The sequence below is a fragment of the Morone saxatilis genome, unplaced genomic scaffold (assembly GCF_004916995.1).
Source record: "Morone saxatilis isolate NCDOM2014 unplaced genomic scaffold, NCSU_SB_2.0 Contig22, whole genome shotgun sequence".
NCBI classification, from domain to species: Eukaryota; Metazoa; Chordata; class Actinopteri; family Moronidae; genus Morone; species Morone saxatilis.
The window spans coordinates 8,506,582-8,521,452 of NW_023339785.1; the positions used below are offsets into that span (position 1 = coordinate 8,506,582).

The 14,871-nt window shown below is 41.6% G+C and overlaps 2 protein-coding genes across 2 annotated transcripts in view; both read left to right on the forward strand.

Moving 5' to 3' along the window:
• Positions 1-6,098: 6,098 nt before the first annotated feature.
• mcm7 (minichromosome maintenance complex component 7) lies at positions 6,099-11,830 on the forward strand. Its single transcript, XM_035669928.1, has 12 exons — positions 6,099-6,219; positions 6,355-6,535; positions 6,626-6,763; positions 6,854-7,003; positions 7,098-7,212; positions 7,341-7,472; positions 7,950-8,033; positions 8,332-8,543; positions 8,630-8,895; positions 9,068-9,236; positions 10,309-10,418; positions 11,125-11,830. Exons 1-12 carry the CDS (start codon positions 6,140-6,142, stop codon positions 11,351-11,353), a joined length of 1,866 nt encoding a protein of 621 aa, XP_035525821.1. The 5' UTR covers positions 6,099-6,139; the 3' UTR covers positions 11,354-11,830.
• Positions 11,831-13,598: 1,768 nt separating this feature from the next.
• The window catches only part of LOC118333573 (leucine-rich repeat extensin-like protein 3), a 1,720-nt gene continuing 447 nt past the window's right edge, over positions 13,599-14,871 (forward strand). Inside the window, exons 1-2 of the mRNA XM_035669278.1 lie at positions 13,599-13,765; positions 14,269-14,859. Of these exons, the coding sequence (XP_035525171.1) occupies positions 13,607-13,765; positions 14,269-14,859 (750 nt within the window). The 5' untranslated portion in view covers positions 13,599-13,606. The remainder of the gene's footprint in view (positions 13,766-14,268; positions 14,860-14,871) is intronic.

Below are 14,871 nucleotides of genomic sequence, written 5' to 3' on the forward strand. Positions count from 1 at the left end.
CTTAACCTTATGATAATATAACTTCATTTTCTTGTTCCGAGGTCTGAAACACACACAACACATCGTACGAGCATGTCAGGTCCTTCTAAATACCACGCTGTTTCTTCTTGCCAAACATCTACAATTTCATACCATGTTTCGAGCAATAATTAGAAGCTATTTGACAATAAGTTCAAAATTTAACACTATAAAAAGCATATTCTCAATGGGCTCACGCATTGTGCAAACCGTAAAGAGATACATATTTACATTCGTATATGGTAATAACAATATGTTACTGTTACCTGTTGCCTTTTATGTCTTTCTATCTGAAGTTCTCACACTTCAGGCATACCGCCTACGCCGGATTCTTTCTTAAAATGAATTTTGGCTGATATCACAGGGAGGCATGCGAGATTCTCAGTTTGTGAGTTTTCAGCTACACAGATTTAGTCATATTGAATTGGCTGAGTGTGAGAGCGAAGAACAAGCTGAAATCATATGATTTAAAAAATAAAAGTACATAGAGACTTAATGATGTGAATTATGCAATCTACCCATTATTGTCGGCAAGTGATTAGTAAACTAGATTATTTGTTTTTAGACCATTATCAAAAACTGCATTGTCAACATTTGATCCACAACCATCTACATTATGTTCCGCTTTAGAATGCTTCCGCAAAAGATATAAAATTACGCGCGCGTGTTTGACATTAAACATCTAGTGAGAGTCTTGAGATATCTTTTGAATGAGCGTAATTGGTTTGCAGACAGTGTTGTATGGCATGTCTAAAAAAATAGCGATAAGAAATATGATGAGAGATGCTATTAGACTTATTAATAGTTCCCGAAAGAAGACATAGAATACATACACCGATATCTACTCTATGCAATTTGCTTTGACACTACTTACTCATGAGACGAAACATCACTTTCTAGCCTGTTAAAAAGCGACTGGACACTCATCACTAAGTAGTTGAAGCTGAACCAAAGCTGGTCGACTCTCTGTAGGCGATAATAGCTACGAAATCTAACCTAATCCATTATTCTACTTCAAACGACGAAATCTATCAGCATCTTAGGCGTTCGATAGAGCAGATAAAGAAAAGCAGAGATATTATTATTACAGCGAGAGCCCTACCAACGTATAGCGTATTAATAATTCATCTTACTACTTCTGACTCATAAGTTCTTTAAATATTGACTTTAGACTATATCGGAGAGAGGAATCCACACATATTTGCTTCATCTTTTCCGGTCTAGTGTTATAACCTAAATGTAATTTTTATAGTGAGGCTCATAAAAATTATTTATGGTGTTATTTCTTGTGGAATTATCTGTGTTAAAGCGTTGTAACGGCATTCCTATATATCTATAGCAAAGGATAAGAAAAACGGTATCCATCACGGGAGAGGTAATAGTGAGGGTTTGGTGTGTGAAAACGATAAAGAAAGATTAGTAGAAGTAAATGAAGTGTGCTATCTATACCATCTCGGTTACATCATCATGGATCTTAACACTCACACATATACTGTGTAAAATGTAAGGAATGAGCAAGTAGGGTATTATTTGGTCATCCCAAATAAAAATATATAAGTCACTATAATTATCACAAATAGCAAGATACTATTTTAATCTTTTTTTTGTAATATAAGAGGTCCAACATAGGGTAATACTGACAAGTATGAAAAGATCTATAGAAACTTGCAATTCATTAGAACCGATACCAGCTTGATTGTAATGGTGTATGGCTCTTGTGTCCTCAATTTTTAGGTTGTTATATACATATAATGCAAGAAAAGAACAAGGGGTGCTGGTTCCTGGTGTGATTCCTTCCCCGCGACAGTGAAGTAGGCGTACACTATATACAATTCTGAAAGAGATCCACATAATATGTATTGCCTCCATGTCTTGTATCTAAGCTGCAGAAATGATATGCAGGTATTTGCTATCCCATAAGATTTGACCAATCGTTGTCTACATATTCCCTCGCCTACGCTGTAGTGTATATAAGATCAGATAGTATTGTGTTGTGTATGTTATGGAAAGCGGTAAGTAAATAAACAGCTTGAGTTCGAACCTCTCATTTTTCTGAGCATGTACTTCAAGAAGCTACAATGAGTTCTAAGATACCGCCTATTAACTGCGGACCCTTGAATCGTCTTTTCACCGGACTTCGCCACAGGTCAGGTGAACAGAAGTCACCGAATTTTGTCGCCACCATATCTCCCGATGAAAGAGCACGCCATTGGCTGCCGGAGTCAGACTCGCGCCACTTCTTTGCTCGGCGACCGGAAGGCTGCTGAATGACGACGGTCTCGGTCTTGTGAATGGACTAAAACCGGAATACCGCTTTTCGTGATTGCGCGTGCCTCGGGTTTCGGACTGAAGTTATCTCACTAGGGTCTCAGCCATGGCTCGTAAGATTACGACTGGCAGAGAAAGGTAATGGGCTTCTTTCACAATAAGCATGGAGCACAGGATTGGCTAATGAGCAGAATTAGTAACGTGTCCTCTTGAAACTAATTGGAGTATCACTTGCTATGAAGGCAGCTAATAATAACGTTAGGTTTAATCTTATTTAACTGTCATAATGAGTTTATCTCCATAATAACGTTATCTTCCTCGTTTCCCCTCTGCATAACTTGTCTTACTTTCCTTTAACAAGCTACACTACTGGGAATAATTATTGGAGATATGTCTTTGGTTAGTGTGTTGTGGGGTGTGGTGCTATGCAAAACTACATTCTTATCTCACAGGTATGGATATAGTACATTGGCTATCATGGTCAACGTCTCTTCTATAGTACATAAATAAACGACTTTCTGACTCTTAATCATATTCGTAATTTACATATATAGGCCATGAATATTTTCCACTTACTGATGCTGCGCACAGGTTAACACACTAATCCAATAAGCATGTGATGCAAGTAAATTGTGTTTTGATGTTCGATGTGAATATGACGGAATACTGCGCTTGGCGAAGTTCAGGCTGCTAAGTTAATAATAAATAGGCAGCGAGCAATCGTCGCAAACAATGCTCCCAAACAATCAATAATTACACACACTTAGTATTTAGCAGTCAAAGTATCCAGTGACCATTACAATTGAAACCAGCGAAACGAGAGAAGCAAAACCGATCTTAAGTATCCACGATCTTTACAACGACTTTTTCACTTACCCGACGCACTGTTAGTGTATCATCATCGTTGTGCAATTAATTTGGGAGCCATATATAATGTTGCTGCTAGAGATGCACAGTCACCACCAGATTTGTTGGGCGATATTCAATACATTTCTGATACATGACTCATTACATTGTAATATTTTTCAAGACCTAATAGTTTAGAATAAGACTAGGCGTTGCGATTAATTGCTTGTACAATGGTAGGAATATAGTGGAATCAGCCTTATTGAACTTCAACTTGCTTCAAACACCGTAGTATTCATTCATTCCCATCTATTGGTTCTCAGTAAACATATCACGGTCTAGACCTTAAGCTTGACTTGATGCACCAGTTTATTACTATCCAATTAAATCTTCCCCAGCTGTACATTAGGTCCACCTGCTGCTCAAGGGCACTCAAAAGTCTATTCTCATGACATCATCCTATATAATCGTGTATCTTATATAAGAAGAGTTGAAAGAAAAGCTTGAGAAAATGTAATATAGAGTAATTTAGTGTATAGTACTAGTCATTTATCAAGAATAGTTAATGGACAAACGACCAAAGCGACTGCAATTCATCGATTTAACAAGCATCCTCAAATATTTCAGGATTACCCTGCTCATTTCCTGCTTCGCGCACTTTCCTATCTTAATATAATTACAATATAACTGCTATAGTTTTTTTGATTGTTTAGAAGTGTTTGATCTGCGAATAGGCAATAAAAAAGCTTTAGCTTATAATTTTTATTATTTGAAAGGCATCCCATCTGTAATTACTCTCTCAGTTAACAAGTTCAAACTAACAACTTATGCATATTTGTATGTAGAAAAGGCGTAAACTATTACTATACCCATAGAAGATAAAAAAATATCTCAAGATGTGTGAGATAATCTGCAGCACTCCTTACGAAGAGTAAATGTCGTTAACTTGGCGTGTTCGCTCACCTGTCTCCTCGCCGATTTGTGATTGTGATTTTAGAGCCAGATAATTATCGATGGACTTCTTACGCTCAGCTTAAGCTAACCGAGCTAAACTTAGAAGATGGCTGGCCCGTGTTTTGAAAACAGCCAGACTATTTTAAAGCGGAGGGTCGCGGAGGGAATATGCGGGTGACAGCACATAAAACCATGTGCTCTTTGTTTAACAATAAACATCCTCAGAACAGAGAAATAATAAACCGCGCTGCACAATTTTCCGCTACATCGACAAAGTAAGTGAGTGTTTTAATCACCACTGCGAGACCTATTTTCGTTTCTCGCAACGTGGAAATTAAATATTCTTAGTAAGATTTGCTACTTTCGAGAAGTAGCGATATTTTCCTGTAAAAAAAAAAAAAAAAAAAAAATGACACTGAACTGAGCGCGACTGTTGTTTTAATATTTACATTGTTCCCGAGCGATCTGCTGCGTACCGCCAGTTCTTCTCTCTAAAACTGTGCAGTAGGTCAAAACTCAAGGCGATATTATTGGTCCTGTAGTCCATCAAGCAGCATGTTTGTGCTCTACTGTAGGCAATAGTACTCATCCGAGAATTACAGGATGCCATGTTATCTCAACAAGGGGGTCGTCGCAGACAACAAAATTACTTCCCAGTCCTCTAGCCCACTGGTGGATTCCCCTTTTGTGGTAAACATTTTCAACAGCTTTTAAACTTACAAACTAGCTACAATATTCAAACTGATGTAGAATCAGTAAATCAATGATTTCCTTTGTGTATGTATAAGCTTAAGAAGAAAGGGAAAAAAAAAATCTCAACCCTAGTGTCTGCTCGATTGGCCTGTTGTGTTTTTTTTTTTTTTTTTCTGCTGTGAAATAGTCTGAAGTGATTTTTGTTTGTTTTTGCAGATAAATGCCAAACGGTTCACTGCAGAGTTTTACTCCGAGGATACATGGAGAAGAAGGTGTTCAATATATGGACTCAACTTGTAATATTATATAAATGGTAAATAGCTTAGTTTTATGGATGGGCGTTTTGGCCTTAAACAAACTGAAAGATTATATTGACATTATCACACAACTGAATAAACTAAGGTGAAATAAGTATTGATGATTGTATTAAACATGGGCAGTTATCTTTTGCTTTTTGGATAAATAATTTTAGTCCATCTTTGGACAGTAATTCCAGTGATTATTGTTAAACCAGAATATCTTCAAAACACTGAATGGTTCCTTACAGTTTTAACAACTTATTTATTTATAAAATAAAGAACTTGGTTGTGTCCCCTGTGGTTAAGGCTTAAGGGTGCTTACCCAAGAATCAACTGAAAAGAGTGCTGGTTCATCAACTAGTACATGATTTTATTATGTATTAATCTAAGTGTAACTGCCTAAAGCTCCATAATCCTCAAATTAAAAACAATTAAACTTACTTAATACAAGGTAAGGAAAGACCCCCACTGTTTGTAAAATGTGTATGCCAGTGCACATTGTGTACCACATTATATAACTGTTACCTGGATGCAACCACCGCACTGTTTGTCAAAGTGTACGCTGTCATTGTTGTGTTATCTGTGCAGACAAGGTCTGTAATTTAATGCTCGTCTAATATAAGTCTCGTGTACATGGTGCGCTGGCCACAGGAGAAGGTGTCTGTCTACGTGGAAACTGGACATGTGCTGAAGAAGACCCCGAGCTGGTGAAGCATCTGTGAGAATGCAAAGCGCTACACGGGCCTGTTTGCGATGCGTGCAGAGCTGCGCCGAGTACAAAGAAAAAAGATGAGTTTGTTGGCACCAGTTGATCTGTATGTGTTTGAAACAAAGTTTAAAGCAGTGTTAGCTGTCAGCTGTTGTAACTTGGTTCACATGTAACATTTTGCTGCTGTGGTTCACCTCAGATTAATAACATACAACTGTTTATTATAATACTAATAATGATAATATCGTATATATATATATATATAGTATCCTATTCTATCTCTATCTCTATCTCTTGTTATATCCAGATTGTGGCCAAGGACTCTTTGGACGTGTACATTGAGCACAGGCTGATGATGGAACAGAGGGGCCGCGACCCTGCGGACACTCGAGACCCTCGTAACCAATACCCACCTGAACTCATGAGGAGATTGTAAGTTGAAGTCTTATCTACATATTTTACATCACACCAGTTGCTGTAGTCTTTGAAAAGCGTTCTGCTTTCGTAAATCGTGCATATGTTTTCGTTCTGATACCTTTTCTCATTAACTCTATCTTCCATCCACAGTGAGCTGTACTTCAAGCCTCCCAGCACTACCAAACCCAAAGTGGTGCGTGATGTGCGAGCGGACAGCATCGGAAATCTGGTGACTGTCCGAGGAATAGTGACCCGTGCCACTGAGGTCAAACCAATGATGGCTGTCGCTACTTACACGTGTGACCAGTGTGGTGCTGAGACCTATCAACCAGTAAGATTGGTTTTAGTTCTGTAATCACTTGTATCCTGGGGCAGTGCACACATTTAGGTATCCCTCACAGCATTTATTTTTTCCCTTCAGATCCAGTCTCCCTCCTTCATGCCCCTCATCATGTGTCCCAGCCAAGAGTGTGTCACCAACAAATCCGGAGGTCGACTCTACCTGCAGACGAGAGGCTCCAAATTTGTCAAATTCCAGGAGATCCGCATTCAGGAACATGTGAGGAACTATATCCCCAAAAAATGCTTACTCACTGTTGCCAGAAATTCTGTTGTGATTTTCTGATGAGTTTCGTCTCTTGTCCCACAGAGTGACCAGGTGCCAGTTGGTAATATTCCAAGGAGCATGTCTGTTTACGCCCGTGGAGAGAATACACGTCTTGCCCAGCCAGGAGACCACGTAGCAATCACCGGAGTCTTCCTCCCTCTTCTGCGCACAGGCTTCAAACAGGCTGTTCAGGTATGTGGCATTGGACCTGATTTTAGGGAGAACTTTATTCAGTGTTGGTACACAAGGTCTAAAATAAGTTTTTATCCTATCTTGGTCATTTCAGGGTCTTCTGTCAGAAACGTACATGGAGGCCCACAGCATCACACTCATGAACAAGACAGAGGACGATGAGCTCGGCAATGAAGACCTGACTGAGGAGGAACTGCGCAGCATCACAGGTTTGTGTATGACGACTGGATCTCAATAAAAATGACACAACAGTAACCAGTATGAATGCAGAAACCTGACACAGCAGACAATTGCCTCGCTCTTTTAGCAACTGAAGTGATTGTATTGTCTGTTCCAGAGGAAGGATTTTATGAGAAGCTAGCTGGCTCAATAGCACCTGAGATCTATGGACATGAAGATGTAAAGAAGGCTCTGCTCCTGCTGCTGGTTGGAGGAGTAGAACAGGCACCCAAAGGCATGAAAATCAGAGGTGAGCACTGACTTGAGCCCATTAATCTCTCTCTATACAATAGACAAGGGGCCGTTTATCTCCTGAAGAGAACCAAAGTTGTCCCAGTAGCAGGTAATAACCCGACAACTAAAAAATTCTGTTGATTGCATCCCTTGATTATACCTTGTTTCCCAATAAGGATTGGTACTAATTCATCCTTTAAAAATTCCCTCTTCCCTCAATTGTGTCAACATTCTCAAATCCAACAGTAGAGATTATTGCAGTCAGATATTTTAAATGTTTTGTAATTACCTGTCAACAGTGAACTATCTTACAAGCATGAATTCTGTAACGCATACTATAAAACTAAGGTTAGGATGATCACATTGCAAATTTTTTGTACACCACCAACCCCAGTCTGCTATCATGTGGAGCGTTCCTCGAAAACAAAGCATTTGCCTTTATGAAATCTTATCTTAAAAAACACTCTTCCTGTTTTGGCTCTTCTCCCTTAAGGCAACATAAACATCTGCCTGATGGGAGACCCAGGAGTAGCCAAGTCCCAGCTGTTGTCCTACATTGACCGTCTGGCTCCTCGAAGTAAGTACAGTCCTGTTTGTCAGAGTGAAAGTCCAAGACCTTGTTTAATATTTTATCAAGGAGGGCATACTTTCCATTAGAGCTTACATGTTAAAATATTAACTTCTGATGTGCTCCTCTGTCTAGAGTGGTGTGTTACGGCTGTTTTTTGTGCCAGGTTTTTCACACTTGAATGATTTTATAAAAAATCTCTAGTTTATACAGTGGCAACCTGATACCAGTGTTAGGCTCTGTATGCAATTTTAATAACCAAATGTATAATTTGATCACTTTCTCCTGTCCCCCCTTTAATCTTTAGGCCAGTACACAACAGGTCGCGGCTCGTCTGGCGTTGGTCTGACTGCAGCAGTGATGCGTGACCCCATGACCGGAGAAATGACCCTGGAAGGTGGGGCCTTGGTGCTAGCTGATCAGGGCATCTGCTGCATTGATGAGTTTGACAAGATGGCCGATGCTGACCGCACAGCCATCCACGAGGTGATGGAACAGCAGACCATCTCTATCGCTAAGGTAAAGAGAACCGCACTTGGTGGCTTAATTAAGCTAATTAGTTGTGATATTCAAATCTCAACTCGTGTTTTTTCGCTTCTTTGCAGGCCGGCATCATGACCTCCCTCAATGCCCGTTGCTCTATCCTAGCAGCAGCCAACCCCGCCTATGGCCGCTACAATCCCCGGAAGAGCATTGAGCAGAACATCCAGCTGCCAGCCGCTCTGCTTTCCCGTTTCGACCTCCTCTGGCTGATCCAGGACAAGCCGGATGCCGATGCTGACCTGCGTCTGGCCCAGCACATCACCTACGTCCACCAGCACTGCCGCCAGCCGCCGACACACTTCACCCCCATCGACATGAAGCTGATGAGGTAACGATAAAAAACAAAAAATGTTACAAAGGTTCTTCTATCAATATATTTAACGCATTAAAGCAGATCATTATCCTACATAGTTCGGGTTAATGAAAGCTGGTAGAGTGGTGAAGTTTTCCAGTGTCACACAGCAATATTGATTTAACAAAAATCTGAAATGTCCCCTCAGGCGTTTCCTCGCTGTGTGCAAGAAGCGGCAGCCTGTGGTGCCCGAGGCGCTGGCTGATTACATCACTGCCGCTTACGTGGAGATGAGGAAAGAGGCCCGAGTCAGCAAAGACACCACCTTCACCTCTGCCCGTACCCTCCTCTCCATTCTCCGTCTGTCCACTGCCCTGGTGAGAACTACACCCCCACTCTAGTGAGCCGTGGGTTGCTGGGAACTTTCACAGACCAGTTAAAATAATTGAAACCACAGCAGGTGTAGAATTATTTTGTCAGCCATCTTTCCAAACAATGCAGAGTCCTTACTAATGCCGTTTAAACTCTAAATGTACCCAAATATTATGATGTCACTTTGTTGAAGTTATTTGAATAAAGTGTGACAATCATCCTGGTGTCTTCATCAGTAGTCCAGTGTGTGATAAAGTGCTTACAGTGCAGGTAGTGATGATAACCTGGCCTACTGCAATGTGAGCACTTCTTTCCCACGATGGACAAAACATCTTCAGCCTGTCGTTCATTATAACTCAGCAATAGCAAACCAGATGGATACACATCTGTTTGTAATTCTGTATTTTGTTCTTGGCTTTCTAAAGTTCACATTTCCTGAATTAAGTGTTTTATGGTCAGGTGTCATCTCTGCCTCTGGTTGTCAAAAGTGCTGTTTGTGCAGGTAGCAGTCATCCACCTACTGCAAAACCAGCACTTCAGGCAGACAGGAAGGCAATGTGCTGCACACAGACGTCCACAAGGGGGCCAGCTGCAACCATCCCTGTGTGAAAGAAACGGCTTGAGTTGCAGTGCTGAAGATATTTGCGTTTGTTCAGATGTTTCAGATGTTTTTATCACAATAACCATGAGTCTGGTCCTGGCCAGCTTTGCTGGGTGGGCAGTCAGCCTGTGTGCGTTAGGAGCAGCTGTGCAAACCCATGCAAAACTGACCGTGGCCAGAACTGTCATCAATATGTTCTGTATAAAAACTTGATATTTGAAGTATTCAGTACGTCTTTTAGCATTCTTGTTTCAATTTCAACCTGTAGAGAGACTAGCTGGTGTTGAGAGGCGGAGACTTGGGCAATTGCCGGCCATCCCAGAGGGCATTGCACTTGTCTCGGTCTGACAGTGCCGGCACAACGCAGCCTCCGTAATCAAGACAGATCTGCTTTTTAAACTAAATTTCCTCTGTGATACCCATTTATCTCATTTCCATCTCAATCTCATTCTTTCCTTTTTGTTGCCTTTCTGCAGGCTCGCCTCCGCATGATGGAGTCTGTGGAGAAGGAAGACGTCAACGAGGCAATGAGATTGATGGAGATGTCCAAGGATTCGCTACAAGCTGACAAGTCCAGCACCACAAGGTTAGCGTTAATACTGGAACCTCAGAGCTGTCTTAATAATGGCATTTGTCCAGCTCCAACAGCACATAACACAAGTGACCGGATGTCATCCGACCCAGAATTCCCTTTTATTAGTTCTCGTATGCCAGTAAGAGTAGCTGCGTATCCTGGAGGAAGCCATAAAACGTCTCTGGGTTTTTATAGAGCTCTTTTCACACGGCAGCATGTTCTCTGTGGCAGGCGTCAAAGACTGGTGACGTTCACACCCCTTGCTGCATGTACTGTTCTCTGCTCAGTTCTTGAAAATTCCCCGGAGGCTCTTTTTTTTAAATTTATTTATTTTTTAAACAATGGGAGGTAGAGAGAAGCCAGGTCAAAAAAAAAAAAAAAGTAGACAAATTGCACTTGTTTTCCAGCTGATACTTGGATAAGACGATATCACATATGTCTCAGAGTTGGAGTTTACTAAGAACATGTCATGTTTAGTTTGAACTACAAAAATCAAAGTGTAAAAAGGACAATTTAAGGTTTAGGGGTCTACGTGCTGGCTGACTTGACTGCTTAGAATAAGAAACCTGAAAAAGTGTATTTCCGTGCAAATATTCCTTGTTTGATACAAATAAAAACTCAGTAAGTAGTTTGAATTTACCTTCTTCAACCTCTGACATCAGTGCAAAGTGAAGAAGTCGAACAAACTCAAATCAACTCTCTCTTTCTCTCCATTAAGGGCTCAGCGCCCGGCCGACGTCATCTTCCTCTCTGGTGCGCGAGCTCTCCACACGGAGGGCGTGGCAGGCCGCGGAGGAGCCGGTGGGGTGGTTCGCATGGCTGAAGCCGAGCAGCGCTGCGTCTCTCGCGGCTTCACCCCCGCCCAGTTCCAGGAGGCCTTGGAGGAGTACGAGGAGCTGAACGTGTGGCAGGTCAACCAGGCCCGCAGCCGCATCACCTTTGTCTGAAGAACCCGGGACACATCTTCATGCACGCTGTGTTTCAGCCACCTGAGGGGAAAACTCTTTATTGTGGGCTTTCTACAGACTTGTATTGGGGGCTCTTCACTCTTCCTCCTCCAGCATTTTGTAACACAAGTCAAGCAGAACGTGGACACTTTTTATGCACAACCATTTTGCAAGAATTCCTGATGTTGGAGATCCATAGCTTTTTATGTTAAGTAAAGTTGCTTGTAAATATGTATTGTCAGAACATTGGGGTTGTGTAGCATTTGCAGTTTAGACCTAAAGCTTCCAGTTTCTTTGACACAAGCTATTCTGTACATTTTTATACATTGTAATGCAAGTCAGGCAAGATAAATTAACGTTGAGCCTTGTATTGTGACTTAGTTATAATAAATTGATGGTTCAATACTCTGCTTTATGTGGTTCATTTGGGTTCCAGTGTGCACAGGAAACGGGAAGAATAAAGTTCATGTGCCGCAATCATCACTAACACCTGGTTTGTTACTGTAGCAGCCTTGTTGACATAATTGCTGCTGTCAGTCGCACGTCTTGCTCGTAAAACATGCTAACATAGGTTTGCAACTGACTATAAAACGTCTTTCCTAAAAGCCCAGGGCTATGTCTTAAAATATTATTTTGACGCTGTAATGGTTATTATTGATTAAACTGGACGTTGCTCCAGATGCTTCCTAATAAATCATTTAATCCAGAAAATGGTTAAAAGATTCCTGTTGACTTTCCAGAGCGTAGGTTTTCAACTTTCATTCAATTTACTTCCATAAGACAAAGCTGACATTTGTTTTTTTTATACTTGATACATGACTACTCGATCAGAAGATGATTAATTTTGATTTATCAAATGATAAATTTATCAACCAAAAATGTTCGTTACATGTATATTTGCCAGTTATTGTAATAAACCGTGTGTGTGTGTGAATACCGCCTCGACATGGGTGCAAATGTTTTACTGTTGGATGGAAACTCTCGGCTGTTGTGAGTGAACTAAATACCATGCATTAAGTTTATGACATGTAGGTAGTATGTTGGTGTGACAGCATCCGATAAGAATGCAGTCTGCTTTCAAGGGCTTTAAATATAATTGCCAACATGTTAAGACATAAAAGAAGCCTCGTCGTTGCTCAGTGAGTTGATAACCAGCCTTCTGGACGCAGAACTGTTACAAAAGCAGGTGTTCTCTGGGTAAAAACAACCAGCTTTTAGAGCAGAAATGTCTTAACAACTCATTATAAATGTCAGATTAAGGCTGTGCAGGTTGTCATCTATGAGATTTACAGTTTTTTTGGCTGCAATATTGTGTTGGTAGGCAGCATTTTCCCCCACAGTTGCAGTTGTCCCAGCAGGTGATTCTTTACTTCCAGACTTAATGGGGAGTTTCCATTTGAAGTCTGATCTCTTTATGGCTTTGCTACTAAAAGTGCAGGGGCTTTTTATTCCTAATTGGCGCCAAAGGCCCCATATTAAACGGTATTAAGAAAGAGGTGGAGCCAAGATTTTGGTCTCAGCGTTGGTGGAGTTCTATTGGACAGGAGATAGTGTTTCAGGGGGTCTGACACAGAGATCTGTATTTAACCCACTCAGCCCTGTTTGTGCAGTGAACACAGCTTCCTGCGCCAGGTGAGTAAAACATGGTCGGATGATTTTGGTCATTAGGCTTTGACACTGCTGCTGATTTAACTAAAAATGGCATTTCATTCAGTTGAGTGGTATAACTTTATCTACTGTAGCTGCTCTGTTATATTTCACACAGACTGCACATACTGAGTTGAGAGAGTAGGACAATAGGTTGACCTGGAGACAAAGTTAATCAGAAACATACATAGGTGCTTCATCCAGATACATTTATTTCTTGCATTAGTAGTCAAATAGTTAATACATTTTGTGGCCTTTTCTTCTTAAATGATACAAATTTGTTTTTGCCATGAAACTTCTCTGGATTTCAGGGTTTGAAGATGATTTCCTCATTGTGGATGGCGGGGGCACTCTGCTGTCTGATGTTGCTCCCAGGTCTGTTCTGATTCTTTATTGTACGACTGCTTCAACAAACATACGTCAAGAACATAATAATCAACATCCATCAAATGATTTCTCTCCCCATCCAGGTCTGCTGGAGGCCAAATCTTTGTTAAATGCCATCAAGCAGGAAGGTAACTGCAGATCTTAACTAACTTCAGGATAAATAACTGTTAGGATGTGCTTTATCTTTTAAGGGACTGAGCTTCTCCTCTTTTCTCAGAGATGGTCCCTGTCAGTGACCTTAGTATCGACTCAGAGGAAGCGCACGGCTTTCTGGCTCACTCCAGACTAAAGCGTAATGTGGACCCAAGGTGGTACAGGGGAAACCCAGACTTCCAGGCTTACTACCGCTACTACAGCAGCATCGGACACACTGAGGGGGTAGGGCACTATATTATAAATCTATCTCTATCTATCACATGTAAAGATATAATAACTTTGAATGGACTTTGATTGAAGTGTTACACAGAATTATTCTGGGAATAAAAATCAAATGCCTCAATCTGGTGGTATGACTTCTGTAAGAACTATAATTTAACATTTATCTGACTGGATCCCTATATTGCAAAAAGCCTCAGAATGTTTTTAAAATATTACATTCAAAAGAAATTAAATTGACATTCCCATATCCCAGTAAACCAGTTGGGGGAAGGTACTAGACTCAAACCAGAGCACAAAAACCTGCAATGTCTTTTCTTTAACTTTCATTCTGCATTAAACAGTCCAGACCCAATTTCGTTGAATATTAAATATAATTAATCTGGCCTCAAATCATATTTCAGGACAGACTTTAATCCTAAATTAAACTGACTGATTCATCCTTATCAAAGGCCTCTGCAGTCATGTGTCACCCCTTTAATTTCTCTGGTGCTCCTTCCTCTCAGCTCTATGAGATAGACAAGCTGCGGATGCTCTACCAACAGATGAGGTACCTTGAGCACACCTACGGCCCCGACGCGCCCTATTTCCAGAGCAAACTGGGAGTGCCAATGATCATGTGTGACCCGGCTACGGACAAGAAGTGCAAAGTCGCTCTTCCTCCTCCGCCTCCAATGAAAGGGCTCCCAAAGTCCACAGAGCCCCCAGCGACCCCTCCTCCTCTTCCTCCTGCTCCATCCATCTCCCAGGCTGATGTTCTCTATCTGTGCAACAAGAGGGACCCCCTCTGTAAGCCCCACATCGTTTACATGCCCACCGGCTCCGTGCCCGTGCTCTGCGACCCCCGCTACCACCCCCACTGCACCCCCCAGAAAGCTCCAGCCCCAGTCGCAGTGCCCCAACCTCCTCCCCCTCCACCAAAGAAGTCCGCCCCACCCCCACCAGTCCTCATCAAGAAGTCTCCCCCAGCCCTCATCCGCACCTTCAAGGGCATGGAGTACGACTGTGACCCCTACTGGGACCCAGACTGCCTGATTGACCACCCACCCAGGCCCATTAAGGGAAAGATCGTGGCCCCCCCACCACCGCCCCCTCCTGTGGAGGAGGAG